The sequence below is a fragment of the Takifugu flavidus genome, chromosome 12 (genome assembly GCF_003711565.1).
Source record: "Takifugu flavidus isolate HTHZ2018 chromosome 12, ASM371156v2, whole genome shotgun sequence".
NCBI lineage: Eukaryota > Metazoa > Chordata > Actinopteri > Tetraodontiformes > Tetraodontidae > Takifugu > Takifugu flavidus.
This window is the reverse complement of record NC_079531.1, coordinates 3,281,754-3,309,148: the sequence shown is the minus strand read 5'-3', so window position 1 is coordinate 3,309,148 and position 27,395 is coordinate 3,281,754. Positions and strand designations below refer to the sequence as shown.

Sequence of the window (27,395 nt, the reverse complement as noted above, 5' to 3'; positions counted from 1 at the left end):
AGCAAAATAAATATGTCTTGGCTTCTTTGTGCAACCACAGCAGCCTGCAATGGCATTCTAACAATCACGGCCACTGGAGACACACTAAAGACAAGCATGTCTGCACAGATTTGATCATAAAAAAATAGCTTAGCTTAGCTGAGTGGGTATCTCTGGGCGTGACAGTTTTGAAACTTATGAATTACGTAAGATTCTTGTGTTTGCTGGTCACCTTGTATCTCTGGGAAGAGTTTAACACAGACACAGCCGACCAGGCTGGCATTTCTAGTTCAACCACACTGGCAGTTAAAGTAATAAGACAAGTTTCTGCCGAACCTGCTCCCACAGGCTTTGACTTCTGCCCGTGTTTCTTTCCTTTATCAGAGAAGAATGTGAGGAACTGATTATCATTTCTATTCTTCCCTGGGAAACTGCAGTTTGCCTTTGACGATCCAACGGCGCCGTCCTTGAACCAGCCGGCTAAACTAACAGTCATTCACCCAGATTGAGGAGAACAGTTTTGTAGATATTGTGAATATTTCTGGTCGTACACAAGTCGTTAAGATCCACTCACACGCCGACATAAGAGGGGAAATGAGCTTTGTTTCTGTTTTATGTGCACTGCTCAGCATCTGAGCTTGACCTGCTGATGAATGAAACCTCAAAGTTGAGCACCGCTGCCCGTGTGAGCACGCGTGTCCTCTCCTTGAGACAATACTGTCCTTGACTGACATTGCTGAGGCCATTAGCCTCCGACTTATTTACTTTTCTGTCCAGGGAGAGGCTGAGAAGAGTATGGCTCTCTGATATCTGAGGGTAAAAGGAATCTGCTACTATCACAGACATGGATGCGAAGTTTAAAAGCAGACAAAAATAGGCCGACGGCAAAACTGTTGACGCACTGCCATCTTGAATGAACGCTCATGTGTTTGTACGGCTTATCTTTGCTGTGAATGAGCACTAGAAACACATACCTGACGCAGGGATCCACACTGCTTTAGAACTATTCACCATTCTTTTTTCTTAACTACTGTGGTTACAAAGACACTGATGACGGTTCAACGCGCACATGTAATGATTTCCAATGTGTTCAAATATCGTGGAAAGACACCACAGACCAGGCTGGGTTGTGACTGTCGGGTGGAACAAAGTGGAGCCATCACACTCCCTATAGGTTCAACCCACTGCCTGCTGCCTTAATACAACGCCAAACCCCAGTGGCTGATGGGGGGAAATAGCTCTGGAGTGAACTAGCTGCACACTAAGTGCAGCTTTCCCCAGGTAGTTCCTTAAAAGCACCACAAACCGCGTTCCACGCATCGCAACACCTATAAGGTCAACCAAGGGTGAATATTTCATGAAGAGGATGCAGGAGAGACTCGCCGGCCGTGTTTTATGAATCTGAAAGTGACGGTAGGCCTTTGTGGCACATTTAGAGAGAGGGGGAAATGGGGGAAATTAAAGGAGAGACAAGAAAGAAAGGCAGCAGGAGGTGAGACGTGGAGGACAGTGCAGGGAAGCAGCCGTGGTGCCAGACCAAACGGGATTGCAACGGGGAGAGGCTCGTGTTTCCCCTGCGCAGCGATGGGGGCGAAGCAGCGATGGGTGCATCAAATTTTCATACGAGCATCAGTGCACAGCTTAGGAGCACATTACCGAACCAAAGCAGCAGAAAATATCCTTGAGGAACCGTTGAATAAAAATACGGGATATTTATAGAGCGGGAGGAGAGCACGGCAGACCGATTTAATTAAGCTAATTAAAAGAATTGTCCATCAAGTAAACTGAAAAATGAATATTGTGAATACTGTATAAGTGCACAACTGCGGATTTTAGGTTCTACGAAATGTCTAAACGTTGTTATTTCTTTTCTGGGCTCATGTTTGCGGAGTAAATGCGGCTCCACCTCTACCGAGATCATTTCTCTTATGCACACACTTCTGGGCTGGGAGTGCTGTTGGTTGTAAACACAGCCTGTGTGTACAGTACACGTGTGGTCCTTAGCTGGTCTGAGGAAAAGACAAATCGGTTTGGTGAAGCTGCATCTCCAAACAGCAAAATACAGGTTAGTGCAGGTCTGCTCAGGGCCAGTGGAGACAGAATCACAGCCACAGGAGAGCGCCAAGAGGTCCGACATCGCCCGGTGCACCACGAGACATTAATTAGAGACACAGCACCCAAAAAAAGGGGACGGTCCTCATGGCAAGCGTTGAAGAACCTAGAATCTTCAATAAGTTAGGAAGAATTTAGTCTGCTGATGACTCCTTTTCTAGAATAATGAATGGCGCCAACCAACTGGCTGAAGATCAAAGTGACAGCAGCTATCTTCTGTGAGCGGGGGAGTCTTCATGGGAACGCTGTTTCAACGCACACAGGGAAGAGAAGGGATTTAAGGGATGAGAGGGAAGCCTCGGGAATGAGAGGCAGCTCCGCGTTCTGCCCGGCGACAGTGTCGGAAACAGTCGGCAGATGTGCAGCGGAAGAAACCGTCCCCGCGCGAACGAAAGCGCGAGTAGACGAACCTTCGGGATTTAAATACTCACCGTCAAACCAGTGTGTTAAACTGGAGGCCGGCTGCTACATGTGCCCGATAAAAGGTGTGAACACGCTTGGTTTGGTCTGAAGACGATGCAGCTCGGTCCACAGAGAGCTTCCTGTTCAGTCCAACAAAGCTCAACCGCAACCAAAACACCCACTTTTTTCACAGCTCAAGAACCTGCAAAACTGTGTGTGGATGGAATTAAGTATTTAGAAGTTAATATAAATATCTAATTATCCTTTATATATTAGGGATAATGGACTAACTGCATTCCCGTTGCCTTTGGCTCTACTACAAATGTTCCCACTAAACTGAGCAAATTCATTTCTGATTGTCTCACCCTCATTCTAAAGCACATTTAAGTGCCTTAATGAGGTTTTGAGGAGGAGGGGGAGGGTCTGATGAGTGTTTTGTGATTTGAAAGTACAAAATATATTGTTTTCTATCATTTCTACAGGGGGAACCGGAGCGCGCCAAGAGGAGGAGCGCTGCACAATGTGTTACTGACAGATTACAACTGTAATGAAATAAGTCCTCGTGTTCACTGATGCAGCAGTTAGCGCTGGGAAACATGGTCCACCTGGTATCAGGAGCAGCAGCCCTGCACGCATGACAGCCGCGTATCGCTGCTCCTCCGTGATCAAATAAATAGTGACCTTATTTAGCAGTGGCAGGATCCACTCGCGCAAACTGAACCATGCTAATCCCTAGCCTTAGCACTGTCTAAATAACACACTCAATACGCTCCTCGCAAACACAATATCCGCATGGAGATACACACTGTGCAAACAGACGCACAAAGCACCTGAGGGGGAGTTCAACGGCTTTTCCAGATTACGGCTCCCATACAGAGACCGGTTCAACGGCCCAGGCCACAGCTGATGTCACACACACTGCTTTTCTTTGGTTTGGTGCAGACGTGTGGGTGACTTAGGGTGTGGCCAGCTCCACCGCAGCTTACTCTCTGGCCAGAGTCACATATAATTTCTACACGTTGCCGTGACCACGACATGGCCAATATGAGATGGTTGCAACCCCAGGCAGCCCTGCTCCGAGGCAAACACGCCACCATCGGCCCGCCGTGTGCAAATCATTTCTCAAGGTTCTACAGGCCGTCTTCTGCACCGAACAATAAATAACAGTGTGTCATATAAGCAGCCAAAACACACAAATTCTCCAACATTTGCACCAAGGACACGTTTTCTCCGGAGGAAAGCCGACACCCATGGTAGGGGGAGGGGGGGAGCATTATTGTCATCCTCACTAACACATCTGTTTGTGTCTCTCTATTCCCACCAAATGGCTCCTTGCGACACGTTTGCTTGACCTCCCGTTCTCCCTCTAATTCTGCGACGTGCCGGCGAGCAAATGTTGAGGCCTGTGTAAATTGTACAGGTTCGGGAATATCAGGGATGATTCATGTCGGGAACGGTCACGCGGCGGCTGAACAAGAGCCTGATTCAGTGGGCTGAACCCCTGGCATTATGAGTAATTGTTCCGGCTGAGAGACGGTTGATTCTGCGGCGTAGTTGCAGGCAGGGGCTTGTCTTTCTCATCACAGCTCGAACCTGAACTTCCACAGGGGGAGGGGGGGGTGCAGAGCTGTCAACAGATAAGTGCATACTGTCATTATTTATTTAAAAGCTCTAGTGACACTTTGGCAGCGCCAGCATTCATGAGGGAGGAAGGGGGAAAAGGAAAATGCCATGAGGTTGCTGTTGAACTCCCAACAATAACTCTGCACAAACTAGAATAAAAATGTCATAATTTAACAAATCCAAATGATGGCTGCTGATGAGTACGGTTCATATTTGTAATAGATTCAATACACCTACGGGATCCGCTGAATATTATTTTGCAGCATCCAGCTACTTTAAACAGGCAATACATTTGGGATTGAGATTAGTTTGTTAAATCAAATTTAATAATTGATGGACTGTTCCAAAAAAAGGTGTTTTTTTTCATTTATTTCCTTGTAGCCGCTATAAACTATGAAACAGAACAAATTGACTTCCCAAAAGCCTCAGTGGGATGTCTCGTTAATGCTACAGCAAATAAACAAGCCAAATTACTTACACGTGAGAATTTCTTTATGAGGTTTACTACATCCGAAAATCTACCCCTACTTGTTAAGACCCCCCCAAAGCAGGAGCGGCAGGAGGAAAAGGCCGTGTATCTGGAGCATTCCGTGTCTGATGTTTTCAAACTGTGACATTTAAAGCGTCCCCAATAATTCCCATGGTTCTCTTCTCCCTGGGTGTTTTTTTTTCTTTTTTGCTCAAGTTGTTTTGTGTCAACACAAAAGGGTTTTCTGCTGTCACCAATCAGGTTTGGCAGAGTCGCGCTGAAGAATCGGCGGCGTATCTGCCGTCAACACAAATTAGAGTTTAATTACTACAGCGATGCCCATTCACCATTGTTTCCTCTCCTGAGCGCTCCCTTGTGCCTCGCCATCTGCGTTACTTCAAAAATATTTAGATTGTTGTGCTGAGCAGCCTCATGTTCCCATAATGCTCCTCTTTAATAAGCCCCTTGCTGTGCGCGGCCCTTCTCCTCCCAAGGATCTGCTAGTTTACTGTTTCATGCATGTACAGTTACTCTTCCTCTAGGCAAATGTCCTCTTTTTTAACTTACTGTGGCCCCAATAATCTCATCATAATGCTTTGCCAACACTTCTGTGTTCCATTACCGTCTGGCATTCTTCCACTAATTGCCCCAAACTAGGTCTACAACCTCTTTTACACCCAATCAGCGGGGGGGCAGAAGGGTTCCTTCTCTTGATTATAAGCCAGGGGAGCAGGAAACAGCGACGGTGCGAACTCGCCGAGAGGCTCAGGTGGCTGGAAGAGGGCTGGAGGCCTCCCCTCCCTCGCTGGGTAACTGCATTTGTCGTCAACACTGTGAGGAAGGGGGGCGGAGGAGGTGGATTGGAGGGTCGGATGGTGACAAAGCCAATTATTTTCACCTATGAGCTGCTCCTTGCCAGCAGACATGTAATCTTAAACGGTCTCAGTGATCCTCAGGCAGGCGTTGAGCCCTGGGAGAATATGGTTTCACAGATGAAGCTGTCGCGGCGTGCGTTTGGGAGTGGCCCTGTTACTCGCATCCCACCTGCCCCCTCATTAAAGCCCCCTCATGTAAAGATTCTTGTTCCTAATACTCTAGGTAGAAAAAAGGTAGTGTTAGGAAATTAGGTTAATTTAAAAAAAAAAAAAAAACAGTGGTTTTCTGGTAACACTGATGCCGTAAATGATGCTTTTTTGTGTAGTAGAAAAGGCTGGAGGGAGGAAGGCTGTAGGCTGCAAAATTAAACAAATGCCAAAGAAGGTAACTGAATAATGACAGAATCATTTGCTGAGCAAACGCTAATGTGAGCGATGATCTACCAACATGAGTGTTTCAAAAAAATGAAACAGGTACCGGTAGTTTAATCAGCAGAGTTGAAATAGCCCGTTGTGTTCAACTATGACCTTTACCCCCTCTAAATTGTCCTGGTAGTTGTTGTTTTTCTTTTTTTGAATCCTTTTTTCAGAAAGAAATTGCCCAATTTCACATCAACAAAGACCTTTTGCCATGTCACACTGTTATTTTACACCCATCACAACAATGGCTGCACAGGGTCTGAGGACGGACCGCTGCACCACTGTTTAAAGGCAAAGAGAAAAGCAGGACAAAAAGTAAAGCCGCAAAGTCATTGAATTAGAAAACGAAGACACAATTCCCACCCAGCCGGTCTGGTGTGAGGTAACAAAGATTTTATGTTTCAATGAAACGAATTTATTTAGGGGGGAAATTTCACTCTTGAAAACAAAAAGTCCCTCTTGAGGTGTTCCAAGAACAGGTGGGTGGCACCATTAATGGAATGTTCCCGGTTGTGATGGAGATGGAGGTGTGGCGGTGCAGGATCGTGCATTTTTGAATATATATAGAGCATTTTACAGTGACACATGAGAACTCCAGTGAAACTGAGAGGTTTACAGGAAACTAAGCCTGTTAGATTACTGGAGAACAAACATCCCAAACCAGCATCGACACACCTGAGCAAGTAAGGCAACTCTGCAAAGGCAGGGCTGTGTCATCTGAATAAAGTGTGTGTATCGATGTCATAATGACAGCTGGCCTGCAGACATGGCAAGTTTCATGTTCTGCACATTAACAAAGAGTCTCAAGTTGTCATTTTGCTCCGAGGAATCTGAGAAAACGGATCCAAGGTGAAGCAGAATGTCACAAATGTTTCTGCCGCTTTTTCTCAAGAGGCTTCCTTATTTCAAGAAAGGGAAGAAGTTGGAATGAGACTTTTCAATGACGCAACCCAGTTTAAGGGTTAAAATCCCTGGAAACGCAGCTAGAATGACACTTCACAGAAACCTTTTCCAATTTAAACACACAACAGAAAGCTCCAATTAATAAAATGTCAAGTAACAAAAAGCAAAGTAACCTCCTGGCTGGAATTGAATTTTAATCGGATTCGTCCTTCACATCACTTCAAAAGGACAAACGCTTCTCATCAAGGAAAATACAAACATTAAAAGAGGTGTGGAGAGGTGCTGTAATCAGGCCTGGGGTTGGGCCTGTAAGTCAAGTCAAGCCTCTCCTCTATAGAAAAGTGCCCTGTCAGGACCTGGTGGCGGGTCCCCTCTTTGTGTCACTGTCATTTAGCATCTGCGCTGGCACGTCAAACTGAACGCCACCCTCTGCCTGGCTGCATGAGGTGGGACGCCCCATAATGGCCTCAGGATGATCGATGTTGTTCTACTACGGCCACTGTTTGTCAGGACCACAGCTCTGTCCCTGACATCTGGTGATACACACGGTTTACCTGAGAAGAAGCTATCAAGGGATGCAGAGAGAACCAGGCAAACACAGCCAACAGCAGCGACTGTGAGGATACAGTGGCTTCATTTGTATAAATTTTGGCCCTGCTGTTCAGTAGCAATAGTTCAGAAGCCAAAAAAGCAATTCAGCCGAAGGCCTTGCTTTTCTAAATGTCACATCACTTCTGGGGGAACATTCGGCAGCGTGTAAAAATGGGGGTGGAAACAGAAAAATAACCAAGGGGTTAGCATTAGCACTGTGACTGTGCAGGCAAATGAAAGGCCAGTGCCGAAACAGATCAACAAAACCGCGACTAAATCCAGCCCAGCAGATGTCACAGAGCTGTACGAGTGTCTCGCCTGCAGATGGGCGCGCAGGAAACTCAACAAGGCCTCCGCGTCGACGCTTGATGAATTTTAGGGATGAACTTCAGTGTCCGGCCTGTGAGATCCTGCGACCAGCGGCTTCCTACGTGAGTCAAGGCCACCGGTGATGACATTGGGGGCCGGCGTTGCTGCAGAACACAGAGCTGAGCGACGCAAACAGGCAGCTGTGTCGCAGGAGTTCCACCGGAAAAGCATCATTTGGCAATTTCTGCTACAGAAAATGAAGGAAAGGATGAGCACGTAGCTGTGAAAGACAAATCTCTCTATTGTTCTTGTGCTCATGGCCAAGACCTTGATGGTCCGTTGTCATATGACCTGAATGTGCTACAAACCATTACAATGGAAGATCTGACTGGAATGGAGAGGTCCCACTGTGGTCGTGGATGTGTAAACTTACATCTAGAAGGATTGTTCCTGGTTAAGAGGCTCAAAATAATAACGTTATGGCGATAAAATGAAAATGATCTGAATAGAGAAAGAGGAAACGACCAAGCAATGATCCAGGTTTGTGAGAGAGGTGTTCCGCTCGGCAACACCGCTGTTCAGCTGCCGTCCACCTGCTCGGAACAACAGTCTGAAAAACAAGAACTAAACACCGCAGGGATATTTGTGCCCTCTCACTTCCTGTCCTCTCTGCTCGACAAAGAGGCTGCAGCGCGACCCTTCAGGTCCGGGATTTACATTTTTCCTCTACATGTTTTCAGCCTCGCGTCGTGCTTGGTGGGAAGGCGGAGGTCAGAGGGCATCAACGCACGGAAGCCAAGTGTGTTTTGAGTGTGTCACACCTGGCAACAGAGCGACAGACCTCTAGATGAGTGTTATTAACCCCCCCGGCCTCCCAGCTTTGTTTTCTTCAGGCTGCATCTGCTTCAGTGGAGCAGCAGAGGCTGCAGGAGTTAATGTAGCGGTGAAGAAAGCGGACAGCTGCAGGCTTTGAAGGTCCAGGAGGGGGTCCGTGAGAATTTCACAAGTCTTGAAAGGGGAAGACAAGATGGATCTGCGTATTTTTGCCTACAGTGTCTCAGAAAAAACAGGAAAATACCTGTGCCAACTTGTCACGACGGCTAAAGCACGCAGATAGGACATTAACCTGCCTGTGTATGTGTGTACTTTCATCCAATTACACATAAGTGAGGGTGTTGTAACTGTTTGTGACTGCACAATGTGTTTTTTCATACAAGCGAGCCATTATATTCTTCAAATGCTTCCGTGCCTCACTGACTTTAGTGAGGTTAGCATATTTGTACCAGGAAAACCAATTTATTAGCCATTACAGCTCTGAATTATGTGGAGGGAAGCAGCACAGAGATGCTGCAGAGAGCACTTACTCGTGCACACAATGAGGTCAGCACGTGACCCCCCTGCGGTGCTGGGCACAGTCTGCAGAGCTCTGGGCGAAACAGCGCTAAGGACCATCTGACTGGCTCCTCAACATGATGCCACCCTGACACATCGCGTTAGAAACACAGACCACTGTGGGTGCACTCCCGTTACTAAAAATATTCACACACACGCACGCACGCACCGGGGGGCTGAGTCGTATGGCATGTAGCACTTTGTGTTGTGCGTGTGAGTTGAATTTGCGCACGAGCCTGAACACACTTCATCGCGATGCATGAGCCGCGGCGAAGCTGTCTGAGCTCATTCAGTCTGTCAGACATATTCATTTCCTCCGACACTTAAAACACATACTAGAAAGGGGCGGAGCAAAAGCCTTTGCAATAATAAATCACAGTAGAAATCCCCGCAGAGAGGTTAGCCATTTGAAAGTGGATCTTTTGTAATCATCTTGGTGGGAGATTTTTTTCCCCCTCCTATCTGCTCAGGTATGAGCTCTGAAGTGTTGTTGCTACGCCAACAGCCCCCCGATACCCTCTGATAAATATCCACCATGAATCTAGGGATCAAGTGGAGAATACTAATGGACTCAGTGTAATTAATCTGCTGAATAAACTCTGAGAGGAAGTTGTCTGGATCGCCCTCGGCAGCACGAGCCGATCGAGCCGGATCGAGCAAGTGGACCCCCCCCCACCCTCCCAACTCTAACGACAACGTGAAAATAGCCGCATCACAATATGTCCATTAATTCCGCATGAAGCTTTTCATTTTCCATGGAAGCGTGTTTGGCTGGGGAAATACAGTGGGACGGAAACCTGCTTTACAAAGACATGACTGCAGGATGCATTATTGAGTCACGCAACATGGGGGAGCAGGTTTAGACCCCTGCACCGATGAAGTCGTAATTGACGATTATGGGGATTCCAGCAAACTTGCATTATCGCCATGCACTAATTCCTGTAATCTTCTACTTATTGAGGAAGTCCACGCATTCATCCACTGTATGAATATCAACAGTGGCTACATCTCAGGGAGTGCGTGTGCAGCACAAAGAAGCTTTTCATGCCTGAAAGATCCAGCACACACGGCTCCGAGAAATATCTTTAATTCACAATATAATATCCTTTAATTGTAGTTTCCATTCTTTCCGCTCTTAAATGGCCTTTGAAAAACTTCAGAGAAGAAGTGTGTGTGGGAAGGTAAACCTGGAAGCGCGATAAGCCTCCCATTCATGGATCTTGTTTATCTTACGGGAAATTTTAAAAGCATATTATTCATCACTCGATGCATATTTGCAGAATATAGACCGTTAGATGTTTTCAGTTTTGGAGACGCTCTTTGTGCAAATGCTAAATAAACCAGACCTTTACCCCGGGGATTAGACTGAATATGCATGACTGTCATTCCCCACTCAAAGAGAGCTTCAACACAATGGGCCTCCATTACTCCATCAAATGCAGACAGAATGGAAATGCATAACTGTGCCTGAAAAGCTGCTAATAATCACAAGAACACTCCCCCCGCCCTCATGAATGTTTGCTTTTTAATGCTGTGATGATTCCGAGTGAAGATTTCGAGCAAGAGCATCTTTGGGGGGAGGGGGGTTGGTGCTAACTTTTTGCATAATCGCCCAGAGGGTGAAGAGAAGAACCGCGAATTATCCCGTATTGACACTTGTGCTCAACAACGCGTGCTCGGAGATGCTGCAGCGCCGCGGCGTGCGCGGCGTGCGCTGCAGCCGACGCGTGATGGATCCTGCGAGCTCAAGGTGTGAAAGGCAGCTGTGGCTGTGAAAGCTCTCCTGACACTCATTCACCACTGATCAATTTCTCATCCTCCATTATGAAGCGCGCTCCCTCGCATCAGCATCGGCCGGCATGAGTAAATCTATCGAGCGGCTCTCGGCACCCTCTTCTCCCGGAATTCATCAGGAGGGACCATGAATAACTATTCTGCCCAGTTAATTATTTATCAGCCGCTTCCTTATTTACAGTATGTGTGGGCAGCAGCAGCACCCGTGGACAGGGATGCGGAGGAGAGTCTGATGACGGATAATGCTAAAATTAGTGATAAATCTCCTCTAAGTCATGAGGTGGGAGGCGGGCAACGTCAAAAAGGCACCGCGCAGTCGGCATATGGGCTAATGACAGCGATGCCTTTTTATGGCCTGCTTTCAAACTGCAATGGGGAATTTAGCAAAACAATGACGACACGGATCACTTTGGATCACTTGATCACACAGCACGCCGTGCGCGCCGAGTTTGTAGCGACAGCAAAACGAGGCTGAGCTGCGACGCTCCTTTGATGACAGCAAAACAGCACAAAGTCATGCAGAATACAGCTTCTGGGGCACATGTGGCAAGACTCAACTTTGACAGCATAACATCATATGATTTGATTAATCTCTTGGAGCACATAATCCAGAGCAGAGCAGCATCTCACACCCCACCTCTGCACAGCAGCAGCTGGGTGCGCCGTGATAGGACGAGGTGGGGGGGGGCAGGGTGGTAAACACAGCATATCATGTGGCCGGCATCACGACCTTGGCTGCACTGCCCGCTGCCAAAGTGTCTTTCTGTCTCTTTTCACACTGCTGAAGACCGGCCGGTCCAATTACAGCCATATGGGCGACACGGTCTTGTGACTTCAGCTCCGACTGTAAATTTGGAGGAGCGCTGAGATCAAGCTCCTGCTAACGTTGAAATTGACAGAGCTACCTTCTCTGCTGTCACAGCTTCCCGTGTTAGTTTCTCTCCGACAGATGATGGAGGGGCAAAATAAGCTGTCTGAGGCATCTATGCAGATAAATCAAAGTTGGTGGATTCTGACAGCCTTCGTGGGCGGTCTGACTTGTTAAGCATTGCAGCTGAAAGGAAAAGATGTACGAAGGACTCACAATGTCTGCCACAATGTGGGGACTAAAACATGTCACTGTGCTGCGGCAATGCGGAGGTTTCCTCACAAATGAACTATTAGTTTAAGTGGAGTATTATTTCCTGAAGAATACACAGAACTGTCGTCCTGTTTTGTAGAAATTTTGAAAAAATTTTGTAGAATTTTTTTTGACTGCGGCTTTGAGCTTTAATGCTGTGATAAAACCTGCAGCACCCCGTGGAACACGTCTGTCTTTATTAGCATGCTACGGTGTCGCACCGCTATGATGTCACATACCGTATCTTGTGCAGCTCAGGCTGCCTTTAAGCATTTCTGTTTCTTAAATGATGCGCCGGCTTTATTTTTAATTTTAAAATCCCTCCATGGTTTTAGGCTGCTTGCAATGTGACATCACGCCTTTGCCTCGTCCCAGGGATCTATGAATATGCTAATTTAGCCCCACAGCAGCTCTGCTAACCATTTGCCCACTTGTTTGCAAGTTGTCAGGATTTTCTTCTGTGCTGCCATCTTCCCCTAAGCCACTCCTGTTTTTTTTATTGAATTTAAGTATAGAATATAAAATTTATAATTTAAGTATAGAATATAAAACATCCACATCTGCATCATTGCAACGGTGGCTTTGCTTCAAACGCCTGCAGCTCAGGTGACAGTGGGAAGGGCGACACCATATTTGGTCCAAACTCTACTCTACAAGGTTACTAATGTTGCATTGACCTATAAATGACAAGGCATCCCAGATCCTAGAATTGACTTTTAAATGAGGAGTAAATATAAAGGGTGCCTCCCACAGCTCAACACAGGGACTGGGACAAAGGTCAATAGCATTACTTTATTAGCGTCGCTGAAGATTAACTACTTAAAATGATAACGCCTACTTTGAAAAGGATGCAGTGGAACAGGAATAGAACATTTGAATGTGTAAACTGCACCTAGTGAAGACCTAAGGGAGGAGAAGCTGTGGATCCTGAGATGAAGCAACCATGCAGGTCACAGAACAAGAGCAAATACAGTTGAAATGTTGCTTTTTTAAAATATATCCTCATCTTTAACGCATTTAATACCCATGACCTGAATCCTCCCCTGCACCAGTCCAATAATAAATGCAGCAATCAACTTTTTTTATGATCATCACTCCATCGCATTATAATCTGCAGGGAAAAAAGAATGTATTCATGTGTTGGATTGAAAAGTTGAATTTGGAAATGGCAAAGTTACTTAAAGTTCCAAACAACAACATTCCATCACTGTGTTCAGATAATATAAATATTAGCAAAAACAAAAAAAGTCTCATCTCTGCATATGCTGATCTCTCGGTCCATACAGATGAGCTCTTCCCGGATGAGTAAGCCATGAAATTCCTGGTGCCCCTACTACTGTCTAACACCCTACCCCCATTATCTGACCTCCATTTCCCTGTTGGTCACTCCACAGCAAATCCGAAAAGCCTCCCAACATCTCCATGGCGACAGGCCTCAGTCGAGCAGATGGCCTCAGTGCGCCGCGTGGCAATTAAAGAGGAAGCGGCGAGCAGGGAAATGAAAGTGGGTCAGGATCAGGGGGGAGTCGCACCGGCAACGTGAACATGCTTCTGTAGCAAGGGTGCACATTACCATACACACTTATCCACACGCACAGATGCACGTTCATGCTTCAGTGCATCATCCCTGCAAAAACAAACTCCACGCCACTCACTGCGCACCAGCAGGGCGAGAATGAAAGGTGGCGTTAGGGAACAAACCACACTGCTCCTGAACGCCCCATCTCACCCCCAACGCGTTAGGGAACCCGCTGCCAGAATGACAGACAAATCCTATGGCCCAATCAATCAGATTACCCCTCTAAATCCTCAATAACACTGTACGGAATCACTCCTGTGCTATTTCTTCCAGCGGAGCGCCGCTAATACTTTCAGCATTTCTACATTCATTTTTCTAAACTCACAAACAGCAGGAGTGGAATCTGCAGAGAAGAGCAAATCCAATGATCGCTCAGCTTTTCCCAATTGATCTTCCCTTAAAGAAACTTAATAAAAGTTAGCGTTAAACAGTAATGAGTAATCATTAGATAATTAAGCCTTTCATTGAAGTAAAGAGGCTGATATTAATATTACTATTACAGTATTATAGCAACTTACATATACACTTTTGGAATCTCTACGTGGGGTTCTGGCTTCCCCTTTGCCACAAAAAACTCAACTTTTATTTGCACTAGCCTGTTCTTCCAGCTCACAGCCCCAATGTGCCCAGGGAGAATTTCAGCCAAGAACATTAAATCAAGGCAAATATAATCACCTTTCTTTGGAAAATAGGCTCATTCAGGAACAGCATGACCCTCTTCAAACTGCCATTCCCCATAGGCTCCACATAAAAGTCCCGTCTTTCTTTGCAAATTTATGCTGTTATTTCCCCTTGCTCTTTTTTTGTAAAGTTCGGAAGGAAGGTAAAAATCCGTGAACCCAATCTGCAGAACAATTTGAAACTTGGGGGTGGACGATGCCAAGAAAACCGGTGGTAAAAACGGGGGTATTTTAGCTGCGCTGCTCCGCTAACCACAGATTCACTCTCAGTCATGTGCTGTTTTTTTGGATTCTAAGTCCTGGGTCCAAATGCTGGCTGAGGAGTAACTACTAATGTCAAATATCAAATAAATATTGATGGCCTTTTGATCTAGGTCAACAAAACACAGGGTTTAATTCAAAGAGGAACTTTTCTACAACAACAACAAAGGCAGTAAAATTAGCTGTGGATGCTCATGCATCTGAGAGTCTGGGAGCTACGTGGGTGTGGGGTCATGTGTGGGTGTTCATGGGGCCACTTCATCTCTGCATAACTTACAATGCAACTCGTGTATTCAGCACATGGGTGAGGGAGGGCGACAACCTTGACCTCCCTCACCAAATTTTCTATTTCTCTGGTTTAACGTGGCATCAGGCATCTTGAGGCATCCGCTAACAATTGCTGTGAAGTACAAAATGGCCCTGTGTGATTCCTTTACTGGCATCAAAGCCCATTCCAGACTTCTGAGTGGTTAATTCTACATCCAAATATGAAGCCAAGGAAAATCTGCACTGCCAGAGTGGAAGGAAGCTCCCATGTGGAAATGCCTGGCAAACGCACTCAGCTGGAAGAAGCACGGAGACACGTGGAGAGGGAGAAGTGGGTGAGGGGTAGAGCCCACGTTTGATATGCAAATATTCCGCATTAGCTAAAATTACCTTGAGGGGTAATAACAAGTAACGCAGACAAAACACGGTTGAAAGTGGTCTGAGGGCACTCAGCTAGTTCTAGATTGTTCAGTAGCTCCGAGTCTGAAACCTGTTTTAATCATGGTCCAATCGTAGGTCTGAAACACATGAGACCATCTGACACGGCCAGAAAATCGTCGTATATCTGACCAAAAGAAACATGGTATCCCTGGAGGTACCAGAGCAGATCTGAGGTCATTGTACCCTTGACCTCTGAGCTGTCAACATCTAATCACGGTGATGGTAAGAAAGGGAACGCCCGTGCCTATTTAAAGTCTTTCCATCAAACTGTTTGTGCCGTTTTGCATTTAAAAGCATGCGAGAGTCAAATAACCTGAAAGTGTAATAAATGTGCCCGCAGTTCTCACCAGAATGAGGACACTCAGTCCTTATGAAGGAGACTTAAGAGTGACTTCCCATAATTCACTGTGGCGGCTGCAGCAGTCGTCACTGTGAGATATCTGAAGGGGAACACAACCGTGGAGGCTGTGTGCACATCCTGGATTTATGGGCACCGTTCATAAACCAGTCCACTGCTCCTATAAATGCACCGAATATATATTCTCTTTATTTGCTTTGCTTGTTTATGATTTATACTCGTGCTGTATTCAGGGCAGAAGGATCACAGCACAGCCATGTTTGTCCAAAAATCTCTTCAGCAGTTAAACTGTTTTTTTTACTGGTTTCACATCATAAAAACATGCAGACCATCATTCTGGCCACCTCTCAATATAAAACAAACAGCTCCAGTTGTCAAGTGTGCCCCATCCCAACGGATTCCGCCGCTTGAAATCTCAGAGAGCAAACAAAAATATATTTTGCGGCTCAAAAGTTAGCCAACTAAAACAAACGAAGAGGGGCCTCTTCTGTACAACAGGCACGCTCTATAGAGACACTCAGTTCCATTGTGCCACCCTGCTCATGTGCTGGAGGTGGCGTTCCCTCTGGAGTCTCACAATGACTCTCAGGATGAGCTGTCATTTTCTGTACTGTTATTAGGCTGAACGGGAAGCTCCGGTGGTCTGGTTGTGACCCACAGTCCACCAAACCAGCTGTCCAACAGATTTTCTTTTGTATTTAATAGCAGTGCTCACTCATGCTGGACAGACAGACGGACAGAGGTTTTCTGGGGGTGACTTTCAGATTCCTAAAATAAACCACTGCCCATGTTTAAATAGTGATGCTATTGCAGCGTATTAGCGAAAACAAATGACCACATCGTGGCCGACGTTCATCTCCATATCTGTCCAGACTGAGAGCGAGCTCATGACTCAAAGACCCAAGGATACAGAGAGGTGTTTTTTTAAATTTTATTTTAAAAACATGAAACCTGGGCTGTTCACAGGCAATAGTGTTTGGAGTCCTCTGTTACAGCCAAGTCTGATTACATCCCAGATTTTTGACCAATGTATAAAACTGAAGTTCTCCCATCAAGATGTCCCCCAGATATCAGGTTCACTGGAATGCTATGGCTATGGAATAAGTCACACTCAGCACCTCCGGCTATTGCCGGTGTTAAGGCATAAATAAAGAGAGGGCATACCAGAAGACGGTGGAGGCCATCTGGCGCACCTGATTTTGTGAAAACAATGCAGCCCCGGAGTGAAATTCAGTCAGGCTTGAAACCAAGGAATCGATAACAGACTACATTAGCTGTTCTGGCATGGACTCCACTAACAAAATGGAAGGATCAATGCCAAAGTGCAGGACAACTTAGTGTTTATCTTCTGTTTCACCGTAACGTAAAAAACGAGTCCATATACGATGACATTAATCTCCATCTGATGGCGGGTGCTAGTGTGAGATTAAAGGCCCAGATTAAAGGAAATAAGGCATAAAACCTGTCGTATTCTGTCGAAATATAGCTAATCGATTGCTTCTGAATTCCAGCACATGGGCTGATTCCAACGCTGACAGAATTCCGACCGACAGACAGACGGACAGAGCTAACCTGCTATCGGTCGGGTTTCACTCATCTGTGTGCACAGGACGGGGGCACTAAGGAGCTTTGCCCAAAGCTGCAGCATGCTGGAAGCTGAGCTATACATCAGAGAGAATACAGAAATGTGTTTGTGCTTTCTGAGCACCCCTCCGCACCTCCATCCCTCCCCACACCGCTGCTGCTACAGACGCCCCCCCCCCATTTCTCACCCACCCCCGTTCAGGACTGTGCTGATTCTCTGGTGTCGATATAGATGTAGAAACATATAGAAAATTAAACAAGCACTATTAATCCTTATCAAGCACAGCATTTAATGACACAAATCCCCCCATTTTCAGCCAAGTGAGGTCACGTTTGGAGGTGGTGTTCCAGCAGAAGGTCCTGCGAGTTCTACTCTGAACAAGACTGATAGTTCTGTTCAATTTGAGAGATTCCCCCCCACACAAACTAATATCCCAGTTCAGCCACACATACGGGGGGATTTATGGTAGGAAGAGCAGAAACTGCCTTCACAGATCGGGAATTTTGACGTCAACCTAGCTGATATCACTCAAATATGCCATTTTTGTAAAGTGACACAATCACCATACAAATCAAGCAGAATAGCAAAACGTGTAGGACAGGAAAGACTCCCAAGAGATGAATTCTAAACTATAAATCCACAATAACACAAATACAAAACAGTAGGATACTGTGTCCAATTCCCTGGCTGCAAAATAAGAAAATGCCTCCAATCAGCCGAGAAGTCTGTACAACAGCCTCGACTTGTCCACCAGTTGTTGGATGAATCTCTGGTTGCTGGTTCGACTGGAGCAGAGATTGAACCCAGAATCACACGCCAGAGCAACAAAAGCCCTGAGCTAATCAAGCTGACGGCGCTTTATTGCATTTTTGTGTTTTGGTGATGCTTTCTCCGCTGCACAGTTTACAATCCCGTGATACGACACCGGTTTCCCTCTCCAGGCTCAGACTTAGTTAGCGGCTCAGGCGCTGATTATCTTGGACTCTTAATGGAGGGACAACAGCTCAGCTTTTGCACATCGGCGAGGCTCTGACGATGACAGGATGGAGCGAATGAGCCGTGCAGATCAGATCTACTTTAAAGACATACAGCCTTAGAAAGAAGGCTGGGAATTATCCACTCTTCCAGTCCCGGATCAGCCAAACACTAAATACTCCAGTTGTAAACCCAGACAGTTATTTAAGGTGGTAGATCAGCACTGTGGGAGAACCGGTGCAAAGCAACTCCCATTGATGCCGGCAGGCGAAGATGGTGTCACAGAAAGAAAAAGAGTCCGAATCTGAATATTTCCTTCTTTCCTTCTGAATAGATTTACATCATCTCAGCAACCCCGATAAGCCTTTTTCACCGATGCCAAAGGGATATCTGAGAACTGGGGTTCAACTACGGCTCCAAACAAGTGTAGGGAGTGTCAGCCTCCTCCCCGTGAAGAGGAATTAGCCATTCAATCTCTCGACATGGATGGGCTGAATAGAACCAAACAGACCTGACAGATTAATACCAAACTATAAGAGAAGCTCCAGGCAAGAGTTGATCCCTTTATCGATTTCCCTTTGTCTCGCTTCACTGTGTCTGCGATTCCGTAATCAAAACAATAGAAGAATAACAAGGATTTTAAACCTGAAACATCTTCATGGTCTCATTTCTCACTCAGTCCTGACATGGTGACTCCATGAAAAGAGAGAACTACCAAAATAGACTAACAACACTGACCAGAGACAAAGGCGAGCGGCTCGGCAGCTCAGGCTGTCAGTGTATGGAGTTACAATATGAGTCCCACGTCATGTGTTGATGATGGAGGATCATCATTTAGCCACAGCATACATGTGTGGAGGAGTTATACGATCAAATTAATAAACCTGTATAGATGTATAATTCCCAACAGGTAGAAGCTAAAACGACATGGAACGATTCACTCAAAAGCCTCTCTCAGGTTCAAGGTTGTGCAGAACGGTAGACCCAGCCAACCACCAGAAGCATAAAAGATATAAAAAATGGCTCTATAATGAATGTTTGTGTGTTAAATAGCTATTTCAGTTTCAGCAGTACTGGCAGTGGACTGTGGACCCAGAGTTCAACTAAACCTTCTTTCAGCCTTTAATAGTAATTGTGCAGTCTAGCATGTGCATTACTCCATTTTATCCTAACCTTTCTATTATTTAGGTTCAATGCTTCTTGGTATGTTTTATTTATATGTGCTGTGATAGGTAGCCTTTGTACTAGGACCCTCTCCAGTTGAAAATGGGCGTCAACAACTGCAGGAGAAATCCAAGAGCTCACTTTTGCTTTTGGAACTAAATGTGCTCTCAAAAAGAGGCACAAGCAGCTCCTGCGGCAGCATAAGGCCACAGTTCTTCGCAATCACCGCAGACAAGAACAGGCATTCCACCTCTGTGTTTTCACAAGGATTTGCTGAAAGCTGACAGCACGACCAAAACTGAGCCAAATGCTCAAAGCAATGAAGTTGAAGACTCCAGATGCCTCCACTGGTTCATCGAACAAAAGTAAAGTTTAATCTCCTGTCAGCTCCCCCACAGCCAGTCACCCAGGACTGCCTCTGCTCTCTCCACCATCCATCACCTCAGCAGGAACCAAAGAGAGACTCCCTGAAGGAACCAGGATCCCGACAATCTGAAGCTATGCAACAGCGACTCTCGATGAAATGACAGCAATCTTCAAAGAAAACAATAATCCCAACGCGACAAAGGGAAATCTGTTCCCTGGACCATCTGAAGCAACATTCCCTGCCTGTTCCAGTACTCGAAATCAAAAACTTGCCACTTATTAAAAAGACCTTCCTGCAACTCTCCTCAGACACCCCATCTGTTCAATAAATCAATCAGTGCAGAATGTGCCATTCGTGCACGTGGAATCATTCTGACAGACAATCGTGGCACCGCTACATGAAAAGACTCTCCACGAGGCACGATGAACTTGAAGAAAATTGTGCTGTTATCTGTAAAATTAGACAGGAATGTTGTTCTTGGGACAAGAACGGAGAATCAAACGAAATGAAAAGCAGGGCAGCAGCTCTCAGAATAACAAAACTGCCACCAAAGCTGCTTCGGATTATAGGAGAGAACGTGGGGGTCTCCACCGGCAGGGTGACTTCAGCTCTTCTTCTGCCAAATTACCTCAAAGATGATCCCGCAGCCAGACATTTCTTTCCATTCCCGAATAATTGCACACTAGAAATTGATGCTTGCCCACCATTTAGCGCTCAATTCCCAAATGTTTAATCCAACAAAGATGAGGAATTAGAGCTGGAAAATCTCCTTATCCCACAGTGTAGGGTGATACCTAGGAGTCTGCGCATCAGCGGGACCGGAGGATGGAGCAAAGCCATAAACAACCACCTGCTCGTTAGCTCAATTTACACTCAATTAACCGTCAGTCTGCAACACTGAAGGGAGCACTCACTAATATAAGAAAATAGGAACACAGCTGCCATTATTATTTACCAATCCATTAGTATAAATGTGCTGTTTTTCATATTTGGCCAGCAAATCTAAAAATTTCTGTTTATGAATTTGGCACCGTCGATGCAAACGGTTATTACGGGGACAAGAACAAATGGCTTCCCTGCAGGCGATCTGCAGCAGGGTTACTGCCGCCCGCGTCTGTTGGGGCCAGCCCCAAGCTTGTGTGTCACTGGATAATGAAGAAAAAGTCTGGAACGTGTCATATATCAATTGGGCCATCAAAGACGGCGGGCGTTTATGGCCGTGACCTTTGACCTCGGGGTGAAAGACCAAATTCTTGTTTTTGCATCTCAAAAGACATGAGCCCAAACAACAGCTGAAATGAAACATTTGCAAGGCCTTCCCCATCTGAGGATGACTAAAGGCGCGCATGACGCAGTTGCTGTGGTTAATAAAGCTTTAAAGGCAGAGCGGTGGGCATTCATGTGACATTTAATTGGGCTTTACTCAAATGAGACATTTCCAGGACGCTTTAGGTGCAATTTTTGAGACATTTTCCACTCCCTTGATTGAACAGCTTCAAAAGATTTCCACCGTGAATCCCAAGGGAACCAGTTAATCCTGATCTTCTCCACAAGCAAAGGGATCATCTCAATGTAAATCAGACAAGGCTTTTGATCAAAGTGTTCAATCGGTCTTAAACATGTGATGCCCTAAGACGCCTCGCGATGAACGAGGTCAGCGTCCTGCTTTTTCTCAAGCTCAGGGGATGTGAGAGAAAACAGACAGAAACGCACCTAAATATTTCACCAGGAAAGAGGCTTTTCCTTCATGATTAATTAGACTTGGACCAAAACACCGCATCGAGCTACGATGGAATATGTGGATGACATCAGCGATGATCCAAACATCAGCCGATGGGCACCAACCGCAAATGGGGTTTATTTTTAAAGACCAATGGTGAATGGGCTCATAAAAACCAAGAAAAGGTGCAAATAAGTTGTAAAAGGAAGGAGGATTGTGGATGAAAGAAACAATGGTGAAATTGTCCATCAAATTATCAGAGCACTCCCCCAACACCTCATCTCTTTCTCCCTTTCTGTGTGTGTGTGTGTGTGTGTGTGTGTGTGTGTGTGTGTGTGTATAATTTCTACAACTGGAGCAAAAAAGAAATGTCAGCCCATCCTGAGTCACTCCTCTGACATCATTGAATCCCTGGCCTGATAAAAATCATCTGGATTCTGGCCTGTTTAAAGTTGTGCCGTGCACTGTCCGACGCACGGACAGCAGGCTGAGGAAATGTGGCCGCGGGATTCAATTAGGATTCAGGAACCCTCCGTGGCCCCCAGTTGCCATCCCCGTGAGATATGGGGGAACTTGGAGGCAGCCTCTCGGTTCGCTTATAGCGCCATCTACCTGCAGCTCGGGTAAATTCGGGATTTTTTTTCCCTCTCAGAACTCTGCTGCAGCTGTTCGGGTCGGCGTTAAAGACTGAAAACACCTTGAACGTTGTCTCACTTTGTATCATGTGCGGCAAAACACCCCGACGAGACGATCCACGCCCATGCACGCATGAAACACGCGTGTTCCCGCAGAAGTGCCGTGCGGCGCACGCAAACGCTGATTAAATCAAGCGGATTTGTTTAGTTGTGTGTTTATTTCGTGCGTCCTACCTTGGATGTGCAGCGCAAACAGGAGTATCCATATCCCCGCGCACGTCTCCATGGCTCCTCGACTATCCGGATCTGCTCTGATAACCTGAGAGTGGGATAAATGGGTCTCAATCGAGACGGGAAAGAACGAGCATGTAACTTCTGAAAATCCCACTCAGGCAGCAGATAGTCCAGTTATAGACTTTAGGAAAATTGGAGATCTGGGGGGGGCTTCACCGCTGCAAAGCACCAAATTCGCGTCGTTCCCAGAGTTTGTTCTAGGCAGAACCTGTCCGGGTCCCCACGGGGAGATCCACGATGTGGCGTTTCAATGGAGAACGGAGCGGAGTTCTTATCTGCGCGGCTCTTCTTGTTCAACCATCCAGCCTTTGTCGCTCCATCCACCGCGGCGGCTGCAGGACTCTGTCTCCCCCCGTGATCGCTGAAGTGGGCGGCGGATCCTCGGTCGATGCTGCGCCGGGAACTTTCCAACACTTGGACAGTTCCTCCGGGGAAACGTCGCCTTCTCTCCGCGACACGAGCAGATAATCTGCTGCACAGTCTGCGTTTGGGTTCCCGGTCCTCCCTCGTCAGAGCTGGTGGAGGAGGAGGGGGGGTGGGGGTCAGACCAGGGTGGAGGTAAAGTTGCTGCAACTGCAAAAATGGAGGGACGCGCCCCCGCTGACGGCTCTTAGGGGTGCGGAATCGCCGTAGTTTTATCCCGCTTCGAGCAGCGTCCTGCTGATCGCCCACCGCCGTGTTTGTGACTAATATCGCGGAGGCTTTGGGAGAGATCGGGATCGAGTGACGTCGAGCGGGGCGGGGCTTAGACTGTCCTCCACAACGCAAACGCATCTCCTGGAAAAAGCGGTGGAACAACGGCGCGGTAATCCCCCCAGGAAGTCACAATTGTGGGTCAAATGCAAGGATCTTGGCCGAAATGAACATTATTTGAGCAGCTTGTTGTTTCTCCTGAGGAATAAAAGTATCGGGGCCAGTGCTGGAATGTAACGCAAACATCTGTTGGTGTTTAAAACTTTATTCGTTTTGTCGGTTTGGGCAAATGTTGGGGGCCCGAACGACATAGAAAATTACAAAAAGGCCAAATCAAATGTGCATTTGTAATGTTTGTCCGGTCATTTAACTTTCTTCCTGACTTTCTCCTTGTTGAGCTTTTTCCTCCAGATGTGCACCCGTGACCGGGCTGAACGTGTGAACACTTCCCTCTTGTGGACAGCACCTCTGCTGGTTGTCCAAACAGTCCAAAGATGACAGCTCGCAGCGTGTTGCCCTGGTTTTGTTGCAGTGTTTTACTGAACAACCGCAGAAGTGCAACACTGCAACAGCTAATCGGTTTTTACAGAAGAGGAGCATCATCTTCAGAACCGAATCAGTGTGTGTGTGTGTGTGTGTGTGTGTGTGTGTGTGTGTGTGTGTGTGTGTGTGTGTACATAATGCCTTTCTGTCATAACACATAAAAAACAAGCTAAGTTGATCTAAATTGAATATGTATCAGTGACTGAGCACTTTGTTTTATTGCAGGATTTTTATATTTGTTGTTACCGTCCCCAGCTTGGGTTAATGGAAATTAAGCTATTCCTCTCCAAAGGTAACTGATAACTGACACCCAATCAATTAGCCCCGAGTCACATCGACCTCCAGTGTGACAGGAAATAGCTGAGCCGCTCCCAGTTTGGCTGGCTGAACTTCCATGGAGACGTGAGGTCTGACTGTTTTACAGGCCGGCTAATGATACGTGCTTCTTTGTCTTGGAGCTCAACACTATTGTCAAGCTTTTGTGGCGATTTAGAATAGGTCCACTTGAAATGGGCCTGGAAATTCAAGAGAAAATGGACCATCTCCGTTATTATTATATATATAAATAAATGGAATCGTTCAGTCACGTGACAGCAGTTTGTCTTAGTCCCCAATTTATTATTGTGTAGTTGATTTATATATGAGATAAAGGCTGTTTTAGCTGCCAAATATATAGAATTTTATTAAAAAAGCATTGATGGAATCACAATCTCCGCATTAAATCATGGACTGAAGCCTAAAATCTACATTGGGCATAAATTGAATGTGTTTCTTAGGAAAGCAGACGACTGACCTGAGTGTTTGGCTTGGGGGGAAAAAAAGGTGATAGAGAAAACTGTACCCTAAAGAAACATGCTCCAGCATCGTGTACTTGTTCCGAGAAATAACAGCTTGTCAGTTTTAAATTGGCGGCCTTGTAACATACACCAGCCTTCCAAAACACAACGTTGGACAGCCAGTGGACTCTGACCTGAAGGCAGCGTTTAATCTCTGAGAGCAGCAAACACTTCTGCTACTTCTGATAACTCCGATCCAAATGACGCTGCAGCGAACAAATTACTGACCATTTCAAACACCGGCAATCGGACTCTTCATCCGAGTCATCCCACCTCCACTGTGTAGTCACTATACATCACATTTGCAACCCAGCAAAGATCACCTTGTTATGTATTGTGTTAGCATTTCCTGCTATACAATGTGGGCATCAGCGCTAACATCAGCCGAATCACGTCATGCGTTCGCAGCTGTCACCTTTGGGTCGCACCACAGTGAGGGGCAACGTGAAAGCTAATGAGCTGGTTTACGACGCGTGTGATCGCTGCTCGACATTAATGTATATTGAATGTACATGTGCACTTGACGCCTGACTCGGGTCTACATGCAGCACTTTAGCTGAAAAAACTGTAAAATGAAGTGTCTCTCTGCCGTCAGCTAAAGCCGTTCTCTCTGTTGTGTGTGTCTGTGTGTGTGCAAACCTGGTCCATTGGTCCATATTGTATTGTAAACGTATGCTTCCATGCATATTCTGTCGCTAAATGATCCAATGGAGGTTCAATATTTAAATATTTTAGATTAAACAAGCCCAGCTTCTGGCCGCAACAACTCTCCCCCTGTGAAATCTATTCTCATGAATATCGGAGCTCTAATGGCTCAAAATAATGTGCAGCAACATCCTCTACAGCTGTCTGAAGGAAAGAAATGTCTGCGTGTGTGCATGTGTGCGTGTTTGTTGTTCTAAAATGACTGTCAGATAGAAAATATCCATTAAAGGTGCTGTGTTGGTCTGCCGAACACCCCTGGAGAAAAAGCATATGTAGTTTAGTCGGGCTCAATGTAGTTCATCCTGTTGTGTCAAACTTTCTTTTTCGTCTCTTTGAAAGGAAGCAAATCACGAAAGTGATGGCGGATCACAAACAGTTCAGATTGTTGGCGATGAGCAAGAACCTCGTGAGAATCTTGAAATATCGCGGCTACGTGACAAAGGGAGACAACGTGCTGCACGTGAGTGTCACGACTGCGTGTCTCTGGACGCGGAAGAGTCATTGAGTCCCATTAAGGCTGATTACAGCTGTATTTAAGCGAAACAGGATCTCCTTTTCCAGGCAGAGGTGACATCCTGGACAGCAGACTCTTACAGCACATCCTTGTAAAGGAGGGAACAACAAGCTACAGTGAAACACACCACGATACAAAACAACTGACCCCTGTCTGCTAGCACCCAGTGGGAGTAGCGGTAGCTCACTATACGCTGCTAAAGAAAGAACTATTATGTCGAGATTATGGCCTCTGGGTCATCCTTCCTGCCCCGGGCGCTGGCTAATGTTTATTATGGTGTTAGTGATTATGGGATGCTGTTTGGATTTGTAGTGGTGAGAGATGGGGGTTGCCATATCACTGTTGCAGCTTTTTATTGCATCCAGAGCAACAGTGAACCACAATCTTTCTTTTCTGTACCCTTTTCTAACATGTGTGCTAAACTTTCAAAGCTACGCACTTTATTCAATTTACTTAAAATCATCTTCATTTTTAGGAGTATCTCTCCATTAGCTGCTGAACTGAGATTAAACCGAACCGGCTTTTGAGGAGTCACAGCCACAGATTCACACATGCACATCATAAATTTGCAGCGAACGTGACAGCGTCTGTCCCATTCTGATAAAATACCTAATATAATTGACGTCGTTCCTCGGGAGCCAACTGGTGCGGCAGCAAATAAAGACAGTCCATCATTGTGTCCTCAATGCTCCCGCTTGAATACGGGAGCACATTTAAATTCAGCCACCTGCAAACCCAAACCAAGGTGAAAGAGAAACAAGCGTCTGTGGACAACCACAAGGTGAAGCAACAACATTGCTGAAGGTTTCACAGATGCCGAGTCCTTCATGTGATCAAATCGCCTCTGAAGAACCTCAACAGCATTACGAGACCGTTAGGATGTCTGGCATCACGTGACAGCTTTTGCCAAAGTTCTGCTATTTCATATGAAGCTTTTCATCATATTTCAGCAGGCATGAGTGGATGAGACGGGCGGCACGGTGGTGTGGTGGTTAGCACTGTTGCTCACAGCAAGAAGGCCCCGGGTTCGATCCCCGGTTGGGACTGATTGGGGACTTTCTGTGTGGAGTTTGCATGTTCTCCCTGTGCCTGCGTGGTTTCTCCCGGGTACTCCGGCTTCCTCCCACAGTCCAAAGACATGCATGATTGGGGATTAGGCTAATTGGAAACTCTAAATTGCCCGTAGGTGTGAGTGTGAGAGTGAATGGTTGTGTGTCTGTATGTGTTAGCCCTGCGATTGACTGGCGTCCAGTCCAGGGTGTACCCTGCCTCCGCCCATTGTGCTGGGATAGGCTCCAGCCCCCCCGCGACCCTCAGTGGAGGAACAAGCGGTAGAAAATGAGTGAGTGAGTGAGTGAGTGAGTGGATGAGCTGTCCTTCACTAACGAAGCTCTTCAATGAAGAAATGCAATCGTCGGATGTGCCGGCGTAATGCCGTTCAATGGGGTCTTGTCAATAATAGCTTAGAATAGAACTCATTTGTCCCTTCCCTGGTACGTTGAGTTCAGCACTTTGCTAAAAGTAATTGTATGTTTTCATCTGGTCGTACACAGTACATTAAAATGCATTTTACAGCAGTAAAAAAAGAAGATGGGGCCAATTACTCCGCAGCAGAATTAGACTGCTGAGCATGATGCAGAGAAGAGATCCCACGGAAGTAAGAAAGGGATTATATCTGGAAATCTTTAATTTCAGTCCCAGGCTTTAAAAAGCTGGAAGAGATAAAATAAAGAGAGTTAGTGACTGACCAGTGGCCTATCAGCTAATGGATGGGCGCAGAACTCCATTC

At 46.2% G+C, this 27,395-nt stretch overlaps 1 protein-coding gene and 1 long non-coding RNA gene across 7 annotated transcripts in view; one reads left to right on the top strand and one right to left on the bottom strand.

Annotated features, from left to right (window-relative positions):
• Positions 1-22,982, bottom strand: part of nectin1b (nectin cell adhesion molecule 1b) — a 98,089-nt gene extending 75,107 nt beyond the window's left edge. For all 6 annotated transcript variants that reach the window (XM_057048838.1, XM_057048841.1, XM_057048840.1 and 3 more), the window contains exon 1: positions 22,256-22,982. In XM_057048838.1, the coding sequence (XP_056904818.1) occupies positions 22,256-22,307 (52 nt within the window). In that variant the 5' untranslated portion in view covers positions 22,308-22,982. The remainder of the gene's footprint in view (positions 1-22,255) is intronic.
• A 34-nt stretch (positions 22,983-23,016) lies between these two features.
• Positions 23,017-25,153, top strand: LOC130534576 (uncharacterized). Its single transcript, XR_008952922.1, has 2 exons — positions 23,017-23,145; positions 23,407-25,153. It is a non-coding gene; the product is annotated as an uncharacterized LOC130534576 (long non-coding RNA).
• Positions 25,154-27,395: the final 2,242 nt, after the last annotated feature.